Consider the following 12,940-nt stretch of genomic DNA (forward strand, 5'->3'; position numbering starts at 1 on the left):
ACTGCTCGTGTGTGTGTAAACTGGCAAATCTCTTTCGAAGGGGAACTTGGTAAATGTTTTGAAGTTAAAAAATAAAAATTTGACATATTAATTCCACACCTAGGAATTTTGTCTTCAGATAAAACTCATGCAAGTAAGCAAGCTATATAAATAACTATGTTTACTGTAGCATCTTGTATTAACAAAACAAAGAAAATAATAAACACCCTTAAATAGTAAACATTAAATAAACATAATGATATAACAAGTGGATGTTTATTTACTGATATGTGAAGATGTCCAAGATATAAATTTTTGGAGAGAAATATAACAGTGATTAACTACTCTCCATAAGAATTGAGACGATAGAAAGGGGGTATGTCTATACTGTTTGAAGACTTACCATAAGCATGTATTACTTTTATTATAAGACCTAGTTTTAAAAACTGTGTTTTTTAAAGATATATAACCTAAGAAAGGAGTCATGGTTGTGGGGATAGAGGGATGGGTATCATATGGAGACAGAGATTAAAAATATTCCACAAATAAACATATAGTCGGAAAACATTCAAATGTACTGCAGAAGGAACTGAAATACATCAACAGACGGGAAAATGGAGTTGGGTCTTAAATAATGATGTTTCTGCCACATAACAAATGCTTTATAATCTGGATGAGTGTAGTCCTTATGTCATTAGTTAAGTAAAGGAAAGTGACAATCAATGCATAAACAAGTCAAAGACTGGTGTTCAGGGTAGGTTAAATGCCTCACAACTAGGCTCTTATGATTCATTAGACAATCTGCTTAGTGCAACTGCTAATTAGGAAAACCCAGCTTAATCTAACTATGCCAACCCTTCATCCTTATTTAGCACCAATAAAAACTGAAATAATGTAAACGGGGCTTCACGCCTGACCTTACTTTTTTTACTTCATATTTAATGGCAAGTTTTAAACGGCTGAGATTTGGACGACCGCGATCTCCACCACTGTGGCGTATCTCAACATCCCCATTCAGAATGGCCTCCACTTCTTCAGTGTTTCTGCACAGATCAAGGAGTCCAACAACAAAATCTTTGCACTGCACTGACAGTTTTTTGTAGTCATTCTAGGAAAGACAAAGAAAAACAAAAAAACAATAATGTAGAAGTAACTCATTTTACTATGCTGCTCATCGGAATTTATCAGGGACTTGATAGTTTCTAGAGAAAACAGAGAAAAATTCTATTTTTAGGTTTACAGTTCTCTTAACATGCTTTTATTGCTGTTCTGCTCAGCGATCTCTGAAATATCTTACCACCATAAAGATTTTCTTCATATCCTAAAAAAGGAAATTTGTCTAAAGCATAATCATAGTTATTAAAAAGTAGTGTTCTTGCCGAACTCATCTATTGATTCAAGAGAAATATAAAGAAAGCAACTTTTCCCACTACTTTGGGTACAGCATCTCTCTTATGTTCATAACTTCATCAGCTAGGCACATAATGTACATTTGCTAGATCTTCAGAAGACTTTGTAAACTGTGTTGGTTTGAGAAACAGGACATTTGGAGCAGTTCCAGAGAAAAGCAAACACATATCACTGATCTATTTAATAAATTGTTATTGAGGAACTTTATGTGCCAAGCACAGGGTCAAAAGGCGAGAGCTAATGCAAAGTCTGCAAATTGAGATCCTTCTCTTTGGAGAAAAGAAATTCAATGAGAATGCTTTCATTGTAACTTATCGCTGACGACCTAGTATCATGCTGGGAAGATTTAGCGAGTGCAGATCATACTCAAATACCAAAATCATGTCAAACTTATAGACAGCATGTATTCACATCTCCGTTCAGGTCTTTCTAATATTTCCTTCTTCTTTTCTCTCACATCGAAAAAGACTATTTATAACCCAACGTGAATCAAGAAAACCTATTAGTCAGAGTTTGTCACATTGCAAGTGGATTATATTATCCCATTTAATCCTCACAGTCCTCTTACTCTGTTAGGTTAAATGATGTGTCCAAGATCACGCAGCTACTAAGTGTCAAAATCAGGTTTTAAACCTAATTCTGTTTGGCCTGAAACCCTTTGCCTTTAAGAATTATGCCACTTTGTGTCTTTCTTTGTAGAACGCTTTTCTATTTTGATCTTGAAGAACTTGGAGGCAAGCAGGGCAAATACTATTCCCATTTTGCATAGGAAAAAACTAAGGCTCCCTGAGGTCACACAGCTTCAGTGGTAGAGTTTACTCATAAAGCCAGCTTTATAGATTCATAGTCAGTTGTCTCCTCCATCCTGAAGCTGCCGATGTGTGATAGGATGAAAAGATTCCTTGGAAAGATCAAGAGAGGAAGATGTTAGAGAAATATGATTGGCTCTCGATGGCAGTCAATAAGGTAAAATTTGGGAGAACTGTATACAGAAAACAGCTTCACACTGGGTATGTATAAAGCCTCTATTTGGCTCCTTCTCTGTAAGTCATGCCACATGAACTTGCAGTACAGTTTAGTAACTTCTAAACAGGATACACTTTGCAAACTGCAGGTCCAAAACAGATTGTATAAAAGCAAATTGATAAGACAAATTATGTCTTAGCTGAGAAGGGCTCAATCTACTTCTAAATTGGTATCTGGTCAGAGAGCATAAGCAGAGTCACAAGGAAAGAGCTTTACTCCTTTCATGAAATACTCATTTACGGTCGTGGGGACAAACCCTGAGATGTGGAAGTGCATGTGTTGTGCAGGTCCACTATACTAGAGCACGGTGTTAGGAGCCTGGGCTCTTAGAGCCAGAAATACCTGTCAGCAAATCCCAGCTCTTCCATTTTTCAGCCATGTGATCTTAAATAGGTTGAAACCACTCTATGAGGTCAGTGTTATTATTACCCTAATTTTACAGAGGAGAAAACTGAGGCTTAGTGAAATTAAATAAGTGTTAAACAGATCACACATGCAAAGTACATAGTATGGTGCTGAGCATATAGCAAGAATTCCATAAAACATAATTATTTTATTTTATATCATCAAAAGCAAGATCTGAAAAGTCTATTTGTTGACATTCATAAGAACCCATGGAGCTATGACAAAATTTAATGCACCTAGCCTCTCTTGTATGTAGCACTCAATTCTAGATGTGTCTTTAGTCCTTTTAAAGACAAATACGTAATTGTCAATGCTCCCTAGAATTCTAAAACGCTCGTGGTGAAATTAGACATTTGAAAAGAGAACACGATCCTTCAAGAGTAGGGTGGCGCTTTTTACTAGAAACTACATGGATCGAAAAAGTAAAGTGCAGGAGCTTTGTGCTGTTTAATACCTTGTTTCCAATTCACTGCTGATTATCAAGATATATTCTTAAGTAGAAAGGAAAACAAAACATTTTTAAAAAAAAAGAAAGAATAAGACTCTGCTTTCAGAAATACGTGCTTTTTTTTCACCTTGGAGTCCATTTACAAATGCTTTCATAGTTCTTTCAAATTCACTAGTAAATTCACTTAAAATGAAATGTTGGCAGTATAGTTCATTAGCCAGACACAGCACTGTGATTTTGGTTTCTTGAAAGGAAAAGCGAAGCTGAAGCTGGTGGGTTGATTTAATTCTGGGTCGTGTCTTTGGGTCACACACCCACACCATACATTATAAATTAGAAGTGGGTGCTCACCTATTAACCTTTCAGTTGAAAAGAGATGACTGATAGTGAGCTAATAGAACAGAGTTTAGAGGTTATAAGACAGAAAAGAGTCTCTGTTAAAATTATTCTTTCAAAGAGTTATCTTAGTTGGATTTTCCATAGTAGAAGAGATGTTATGGCCTGTAATTGTACTGTCTGGCTCTTCTTTCTATATAATGAATGAAATTTGCTTCAAAGAAATTAACAGGGATGGGGAAAATACATGCCTTAATTCTCACCAATGAACTGTGTGGATTTAGAGAAGGGCAGACCTCGGTTTGAAATGAGGCACAACCATTTTACTAGCTGCATGATTTTGGGCAAATGACTTAATCTCTTAAAGCCTCAAAATCCTCATGTGTAAAATGGGGATAATATAAGGATCTACTTTTTAGGGTTGCTGTGAAGATTACATGTATGAGATAACAAATGCCAAGTTCCTGGCAGAAGGTAGTGTTGAATCAATAGTAATTATTATTATTATTTTCATTATTTCATAAACAATATCCAAATGTTCTCAGTCCCTCATCACAAAGTTGTGCTAACAAATAGAAAGGGACGTTGGGATTCCTGGGTATCATCTGAACAGATATTGGAAATAAAACAGTTATTCATTTGCGCATTCTTTCAAAAAATATCCTGTGCACCAATTCTGTGATAGATACCATAGTCTTACTAAGATGGGAGTTATGTAAAATGGGATTATGTAGTCGAAGATTAAGGTTAAGTATAGAGAGTTATTATCTATATAGTGATGAATTAGCCATCTGTGCTTCTTGGGACCACATAGGCCTTCCTTTTCTTCACAATAATTGTCACCAAATGGCACATTGATCATTGAGCTCTGTCAGAGCTGATGTGGTGATGATTAGCAAGCATTTATACAGCATCCACTATGTGGGGTTGTGAGGGACATAAAAGTTAATCGGACACTACTCTAGAGAAAAGGGAAAATGAGTTAAGACACAATTTCAAACAAGAATTGAAGAAAAACATTTTCCTAGATATGTCAGATGCTACTGACTTTTCTGTTGATTGTTGTCATCTGCAGTGACTACACTGGTCAGCAGTTGCTGTACTGAACTTCCCTCCTTAACTGTTGACTAGCCTTCCACCTAAAATTCTGCCATAATGAGATTTTCTGTGCCCATATATTTCAAACTAAGATGGGAAATTCAAAGGCAAGAACACACTCAATCATACATTTGACTGCATTTATTTGTTTACATATCTGCCTCTCTTGAACAGACTCAAATGTCGTTCAGAACAAGCACTGTATCTTACTCATCTTTGAGTCCTCAGTGCGTAGCACATGTTAGCTAATCAAAAGTTTTGTTGAGTGAGGGCCGGCCTGGTGGTGCAGTGGTTAAGTTTCCACTTCGGCGGCTCCGGGATCCACCAGTTTGGATCCCGGGTATGAACCTATGCACCATTGTCAAGCCATGCCGTGGCAGGCATCCCACATATAAAGTAGAAGAAGATGGACACGGATGCTGGCTCATGGCCAGTCTTCCTCAGCAAAAGCAGGAAGACTGGGGGGCTGGCCCCGTGGCCGAGTGGTTAAGTTCGCGTGCTCCGCTGCAGGCGGCCCAGTGTTTCGTTGGTTCGAATCCTGGGCGCGGACATGGCACTGCTCATCAGACCATGCTGAGGCAGCGTCCCACATGCCACAACTAGAAGAATCCACAACGAAGAATACACAACTATGTACCGGGGGGCTTTGGGGAGAAAAAGGAAAAAAATAAAATAAATAAAATCTATAAAAAAAAAGTATTAAAAAAAAAGAGGAAGATTGGCAGCAGATGTTAGCTCATGGCTATTCTTCCTCAAAAAAGAGAAAAAATTGTTGAGTGATGTAAAGAAATGAACATGTCTCAGTATGAAACATACCTGGATTTTAATTCTTGCTCTGCTATTTAATAACTATATGATCTTGGAAAGGTCACTTTATTTTCTGGCCTTCAGCTAATTTCTCCTAGTTACAGAGAACTTAAATGATGCTGTATCATAGAATTATAGCATAAATCGCTTTTAGAATAATTTGTAAAGCTCAATAAAGGTACATTTCCTCCTTCCTCTTTGGTCTCGACCCCAGCCCTGTGCTTCCGATGCGGTGATTCAATCTTGCAGAGTATGTAGCTTGTACTCTTTGTCACCCTGCTAAGGTCTGACGACAGTTACTGCTGACAAAAACTACTTTTCAACTCAGTCATTTCTTAGAGAATATTTCTCTTTCAAACAATGGCAGACATTTTTTAACATTCTGAACACCAGAACATAGCAATGGTTTAAAAACAGCATGGCATAGTTTCTCTACCTTCTGCTTTCTCAAAGTCAATGGCAGAGGCATCTGAGGGCCATGTGCATGTCTAAGCACAGATCCCTAAGAAGACATGAAAGATCTAAAAAAGCTCTAGAAAGCTACTTATCCAGAATGACAAAGAAGACAATCCTTAATGTATAAAAGAGATGATTTCGGCTAATTAAAGGAAACATTGTTTGTTACCACAAACAATCTAAAATATAAGTAAGTTAACAAAAAAGCCTTTAGAGACGTAAGACATAGGTACATACTGAGATACTAAAAAGAAATGTGAAATTTAAGAGAATGCATTTGCTGACAAAACCATCTACTGTGTTGATCTCCTAGTCTTTAAGATTTTTCTTTCTTATCTTAATTTAGTCTTGAGTCAAGGAGAGAAGCCAGGAATTATTCTCTCCTTCCTCAGTATCAAAAACAGTCAAAGTTCTGGGTTTTCAGGGTCTTTTTTTTAATTGATTTAGTGTATGCTGCCAAAATTAGGCTTAGCCCAGGTTTAAGGTGGCTGAGGTCTTATGCTATCAAAGCAAAAAATTATGGAGTATAATTCAATATAAAAATTTAATTTGAATGGGTGAAAAATTTTTGAATCTGGTTTCTACCTATTCTCTTTGTAGACCTGAAATTCCTCAGGGCTACTGGTTTTCTTTTTGCTCCTGTGGCTCCATCTAATTGTTAGATTTCTCTGCTATGGTCTGGTTGTCACCTCTGCATGGAACCAACTACAGACCTGGTGACATGGGTAATAAATGCAATTTGTTTGGTGTAGAAGAATCAAGGCACAAGACCAAAATTGCCTGAGGAACTCAGAAGCAACTCCTCTGCCTCTTGTTAGTGGACTATGGGCTATTTTATGGGAGGGGAGAATTTGGGAGGAGCTTAGAGCAACGATATATGGGAGCTCTTTGTGAAAGAGATTTAACAAATTCTTTGTGAAAGCTCTCATTTTCTGACATAAAATAGATTAGCTGCTTTCAAACAGAAATATGTGAAGATTTTCCAAGGGGCCTTAGAACATTGATAACTTTAAGGGGATCAATTGCCAGATCCTCAACTTTCCTAAAACTGATTTCTTTGAAAACAGATCTTTGACCCCTTTGCAAAACAATTCCCCACTGTCACCTACCTTAATGTGGGTACCATAGACCCTGAGGAGTTCCTGAATTTCCCTGTCTTAATACGTATTTCTGATGAAGATGAAGCTCAGTGATAGCAATACAACATGCTGGTTCATGTTGGGATATTCCGAATTTAGGTGTATGGTGTAGTGTGATGATAAGAATAATGATAATTTTTGTTTAATGTACTTTGCCTCTTCATTCTCCAACAATTGTCAAAGAATGCACCCTTCTTGAACAAGAGTCCAGTGAGAAAATGGCAAAGAAGGTGTCAGTAGGGAACACTGAATACAAAAATCATTTTTTTAATGTATTTAAAATGTAAGTGGTTATTTTAAACTATTCTTAATACTCATCATTAGTTAGAAAGAAAGGCATCTCAAATGAGCAGGTCACAAAAGGTTAGAAAGGATGATTCTTTTCAATATGACTTGGAATGGTTTCCAGGACTCAAAATTTTCACAGAATATTGGCTAAAACACATGGATAAAACTTTTATGTGATTTCTTTCACATTCGGCGTGGTTAATTCAGTAAGGTAGTTATCAAATCCTATCAAGAAATACTTATTCCAACTATAGTCAACCCTCTTTCAATTTTATTCCGTAAAATCTTTAATAATATATATATCTTGTTAACAAAAACTAAAACAACATGCTGACATACCATACCAAAATGTTTTTAGCAGGATACAAAAAAAAAAAAACCAAAAAAAAGATGTACCACCTGAGAAAGAACCTAGGATTACTTCAGTTTTAACTTTCTTCAATTTATTCAGTACGTAAATATTTTCCTACATCACTCAATCTGGTTAACATAAAATAAAAAGTAAAGAATGAATAACACCAAAAAAAAAAACATCTAGCAAAAGTGAGAACATGATTGATTGCACTAAAAAGGCATTTCCAATAGGAATTGTATGACATATATTTAAAATTTGTTTTAAAATTTGCATATATTTTGTTATTTTGAACAAGGGTGCTCAATTTATGTAGTTTTGATCAAATGTCCTACTAATAAATATAATGGTAACTCTTTGCAGAATATTTTGGATACTTAGAGCCTTATGACGACAGGAAGTAAAACAAATTCTAAATTTTCATATATACATATACATATTACACATATTTGTTGTATATAATACATATAATAGAGTGATTTAAAGGGACTTTACAATAAAAAGCTATTACCTTAGGAATCACATGTGTGGAGGAAATTGGACTGGAAATAGAAGCTCAAGGAGAAAAGGGAAAGATGTAGCTATTCTGAATCTTAAAGAGGTGGGTGGGACTGGCCTGGTGGCACAGTGGTTAAGTTTGCACTCTCTGCTTTGGTGGCCTGGGGTTCATGGGTTTGGATTCTGGGTGCGGATCCACACACCATTCATCAAGCCATGCTGTGGTGGCATCTCACATACAAAATAGAGGGAGATTGGCACAGATGTTAGCTCAGTGGCAATCTTCCTTAAGCAAAAAGAGGAAGCTTGTCAACAGATGTTAGCTCAGGGCCAGTATTCCTTACCAGAAAAAGAAAAAAAAAGAAGTTGTTCACTTACTTTTAAAATAGGTGATGGTAGGCATCAAATCATAGCACTTAGAGGCCCCTAGATACATTTGAAGGAACAATTTAAGAATTCTATTTTTAAATGTGAATATTTACACTACAGGGAAATTAGATCTCTTAAAAATATTTAAACTTACAAAAGTAAAATTTTAGATACCATTTTTAAAATGTGCAAATGAACACAGAATCTTTCAAATGTCCTCTAGGTGGAAAGGGAGCAAAAGGATTTGAAGACCACGAGCAGAGAGGATTCCTTGCGGCCAGTACAATCTCTCAGGTCCCTGTGAGGCAGCGCAGGCCTGACCTGGTCCAGCCTCTGTGATGATCTTTGTTCCCTGAGACGCTGAGGGGCTTGACTACTAAAAGCAGGACTAGAAGATATGTGCTGGCGTGTTTGCAGTGTATTGATGCTTACTTCTTGGTGGCAAAACTAGGAATGATTTTTAACATTTTCTTTATTTTTATACTCTTATTTTCTAAAATGACTAAATATTCTTTTAAAATAAGGCAAAAGAAGCTATTTTGAAAGGTAGAAGCAGCTGATCTAGCAAGAAAGCTCACCAGAGACGTTAAGCTCTCCAGCCCTACCAGGTCCCGTCCTCTTGTAAACTGAGGCTGGGACGCTGGGAACCGCTTGAGTGTCACAGGACCCACGGACGGTGTGAGAACGCGCTTTCCCTAAGAGTTTATACACACAGGCAATGGTGACTCACCCTCATAGGAGGCTGTTCTTGCCTCTGTGGACCAACCATAGAATATTTGTTTGAATGCTTGATGTCTGGAGAGAAAGAAAGTGTAATGCTTTTTTGTTTTGTGTTTGCTAAAGACTTAAAAAAAAAAAAAAAACCCACGCACTGCCCTTTCTCCTTGTACAACACAAGAACTTTCTGAGTCTGGTTTCTAATTACAAAAACTGCTGATTTTTAAGTTCTAGGATATATTTTTTAAAACGTTTTTTTAACTGCTACCTTCTTTCAACAGTAAACTAATTTTTGAAAATGATTTTTTAAAATATTAAGAATTACATACTATTAAAGAGATTTATGTTTTCAGAGAGACTTTTCTTTGCCTTTAAACCTTCACAGAGGGAAGGCATTATGAGAAAGTAGGTTCATTTTGAGGATCTAGGTATCTTCTAAAGACAGTGGAAACGTGTAGAGAAAGCATGAATGGAGGGAAGGCGCCCAATCCATGTACTTCACACCCACGTGAGCAGAAAAAATGTGTAGTGAACAAACAAAGGAACGCCCCGGTCTCTAAATCCTCATAATCCTAAGGGGTCCTCCACATTTTGCAATGCATTTACGGACAACGAATAGTTCACATTCTGGTTAGATGCGATTCTCCCCACCTTTGAACCACTTGCCCATTCCCTCCCTCCGTTATGTCCTGTCATGGATTATATTACTGCACAGAGGTCTTTCATCACTCATTAGGTTATAAACTAACTGAGGGCAGGATTACTGATGAATTGTCTTTGTATTTTGTCCTATACCTCCAACCTCAATACAGTATTGGGTGCAAAACATGGTCTCAAAAGATGTAGACAAGTGAATGAATGAATTCTTCGGTCGTTTAGAAAAAGTGTGTAAACAAAGATTCAATAACGGGAACAGAAATGTTGAAACTTAAGCAGTGAAATTCCATAAAAATTAAATATAAATCGAAAAACAATCAGTTTTCAAAGAGACTGCTTTAATTTGAATATGGCAAAGTTCTCTGGATCACTGAGTTCCAGGAGTTAAGTGAAAAAGTAGGAAAGAATGAGACAAGGTTGTAAAAAATTCATTGCTTGTCCTGGGCTCACAGCTGCCAGGCAGCTGGAGGAAAAGTACCTTCCTCCATCCTATGAGCAGTCAGAGGGTCCCAGTCACCATTTACCTTTTCCTCCATGACTGGATAGATAGGAACCGAGGATAGATGGATACATGACATGTCGTACTGGGTTGTAACAGTGTTTTTTCAGTGACAGTGGCACCAAGAAACTGCACAGGAAAGTGGGCTAAAACCTCCAAGAAGTGTAAAGGCAAGCTCTCTCATGGCATATAGAATAGAAAAAACAAAACTAATATTTATCTTTGCAAAACACTGTACTTGATGAATCAGACCTGATTGCAAGCAGCATATAGCTGAGTGAGGGAGAAAAGTACATCATAAACAATAATAATGCAGGGCAACCGTGATGAGCAGTATAAGATAAGTTGGGCAACCTTTGGGGGGAGTTTAGAGGTATATGTATGGATGACCTTGGGCTAGGAATCTGAGCTTTCATCTTTTCCAAATGCAGCACAAACCATGTAGGCAATGGCAGCATCTGACATATGGCTCCTCATACCTTTTATGGAAAGACTGCTCACAGTTCCCTCTAAGTGACTACTTCTTACATATCCACAAGAGTTTGCTTTTGCTGTTATCTTGGCCTAAAATATCCTTTCCCTCATTTCCTGCCCCCCCCCAAATCCTACTCATTCTGCCATATACAGCTGAAATGCCACTTTACACGTTACTTCCCTGAAACCTAATCTGAAATAAATATTGCTTTCTCTGAACTTCAACAGCACATGGCTTATAGCTCTATCTAGTAACTGAATTCCTCTTTATCTCATATTTATTTATGTATGCATCTGTCTCTCAAGTTAAACTGACTTCCTTTAGCTTATTCATCTTTCTATTCTCAACAGCCTCTGTCACCATGCTCTGAATATAGAAACAGTGTTTTGTAGGAGAAAGAATCTGGCTTTTCGAGTGCAGCCTACCTGGATTCTGATCCCAGCTCTGTCATTTACCAGTTGTTGATCTTGGGCCTCACTTAACCTTTCTATCCCTCCATCTCTCCATCTGAAAAGGAACTAATATCTTCACAATGTTGGGATAAGGATTAGGCATAATAAATATAAAATGTCTAGTATATGGTAGAACATCATTTAGAGAAATGGCAGTGATCATGACTGTTGCTACGTACAATTATAACAAAGAGCTGGTTGAAAAACCATATAACATTATCTCCTGTCCACAGTAACTAGCACAGTGCTGAGCACATATTGGAAGCTTATAAATAAACCTTGACTTTGACCTGTGGAGGGTGAAGTCCTTATTGTTAAAGACCTACCTTGAACTCTTTCTCGATGTTGGCCAGCACTGCCAGCTCATTGCTAAGTTCTAAAGCTGTCATGACTGGATCTTCACTAGACAACGACAGGTAAGCGGGACTTGCCAGGCCTTTATAGGCATTAATCCTAGATCTGGAGTGACTAAAGGAGTCATGCTTCTGTTTCTGGTTGCATTCGCTGCACTTGCAGAAATAATCATGGGGCCGTTCAATCCGAGCACCCTTCCGCAAGAGGGTATGCACAATTTCATATTCCTGGCAGTGGGCAGCCAGAATAATTGGAGTCACATCATGGGAGAATCGTGTCCCATCTTCATCATAGGCATAAAAATCATCTTGCTGGAGTTCAGACTGGCTGGGGCTGGTTGCTAACCTCTTGCCTTCTGCAAAAGCTGGATGACTGAGAATGGCTTCCACAATCCGAACATAACCTTTACTGATAGCTAGAAGCAAGGCATCCCCAACACGAGAGAGGTTTTCTTTCTTGAGAAGAAGTTCTGTAATTTCCAGATGCTCATTGGCCACTGCCAACTGCAGGGCATTCTGGCCCATGTAATCCACACAGTTAACGTTGAGTGAGAGACATTCTTCTAACATCTTCCTCACCACTGGGATGTTGCCATATTCAGCTGCATCTAAAAAGCGTTCCTCCTCAATAGATAAGCTTGTTGAGTGATCATTAAACATGTATGCTGGTCCTCGATTAGCCAACCTTCTTCCCTTCTCACGGAGAATTGTCTGCCGCCGGTGGGCCAGTCTGTTGTCTATACCCCGGCTATAATAAAATAGAGAGATTGTGAACAAATTATAGTAGGAGGATTTTAGTGTCCCAAATGATCTGCCATTCATCTAATGCATCCTCAAGCGTATTAGATGTTGTCTCATTGTCTCTAGACCAATTATAAAATAAAATGAATATGTATTTATTTGTTAATGGATTCCAAGAACTCTTCCTTTAAGAAAGCCAAGCACTTCACAGATTTCCATTCCAATTTGGAGTGGAAATTCTGGCAACTCCCATAATGTCTCTGTGCCACTCACACAGAGATTAATATATGTGTTTCAATCACAGATGGTATAGACATAAGAAAGACCTATAATCAGGCCCCCACACCATATAGAGTGTGAAAATATAAAAAAAAAAGGAGAGAAAATAGAAAATCATTCAAGTCAAAACATATTTATTGAGTCCCTCCTATGCCA

The 12,940-nt window shown here is 37.6% G+C and overlaps 1 protein-coding gene across 4 annotated transcripts in view; it reads right to left on the reverse strand.

Annotated features, from left to right (window-relative positions):
- TRPC6 (transient receptor potential cation channel subfamily C member 6) overlaps positions 1-12,940 on the reverse strand; it is a 121,605-nt gene that overhangs the window by 31,709 nt on the left and 76,956 nt on the right. For all 4 annotated transcript variants that reach the window (XM_008531129.2, XM_070623020.1, XM_070623018.1 and 1 more), the window contains exons 2-3: positions 11,738-12,512; positions 902-1,087 (exon numbers count right to left, since the gene is read on the reverse strand). In XM_008531129.2, coding sequence (XP_008529351.2) covers positions 902-1,087; positions 11,738-12,512 — 961 coding nt within the window. The remainder of the gene's footprint in view (positions 1-901; positions 1,088-11,737; positions 12,513-12,940) is intronic.

The sequence above is a fragment of the Equus przewalskii genome, chromosome 6 (assembly GCF_037783145.1).
Source record: "Equus przewalskii isolate Varuska chromosome 6, EquPr2, whole genome shotgun sequence".
In the NCBI taxonomy this organism is placed as follows: domain Eukaryota; kingdom Metazoa; phylum Chordata; class Mammalia; order Perissodactyla; family Equidae; genus Equus; species Equus przewalskii.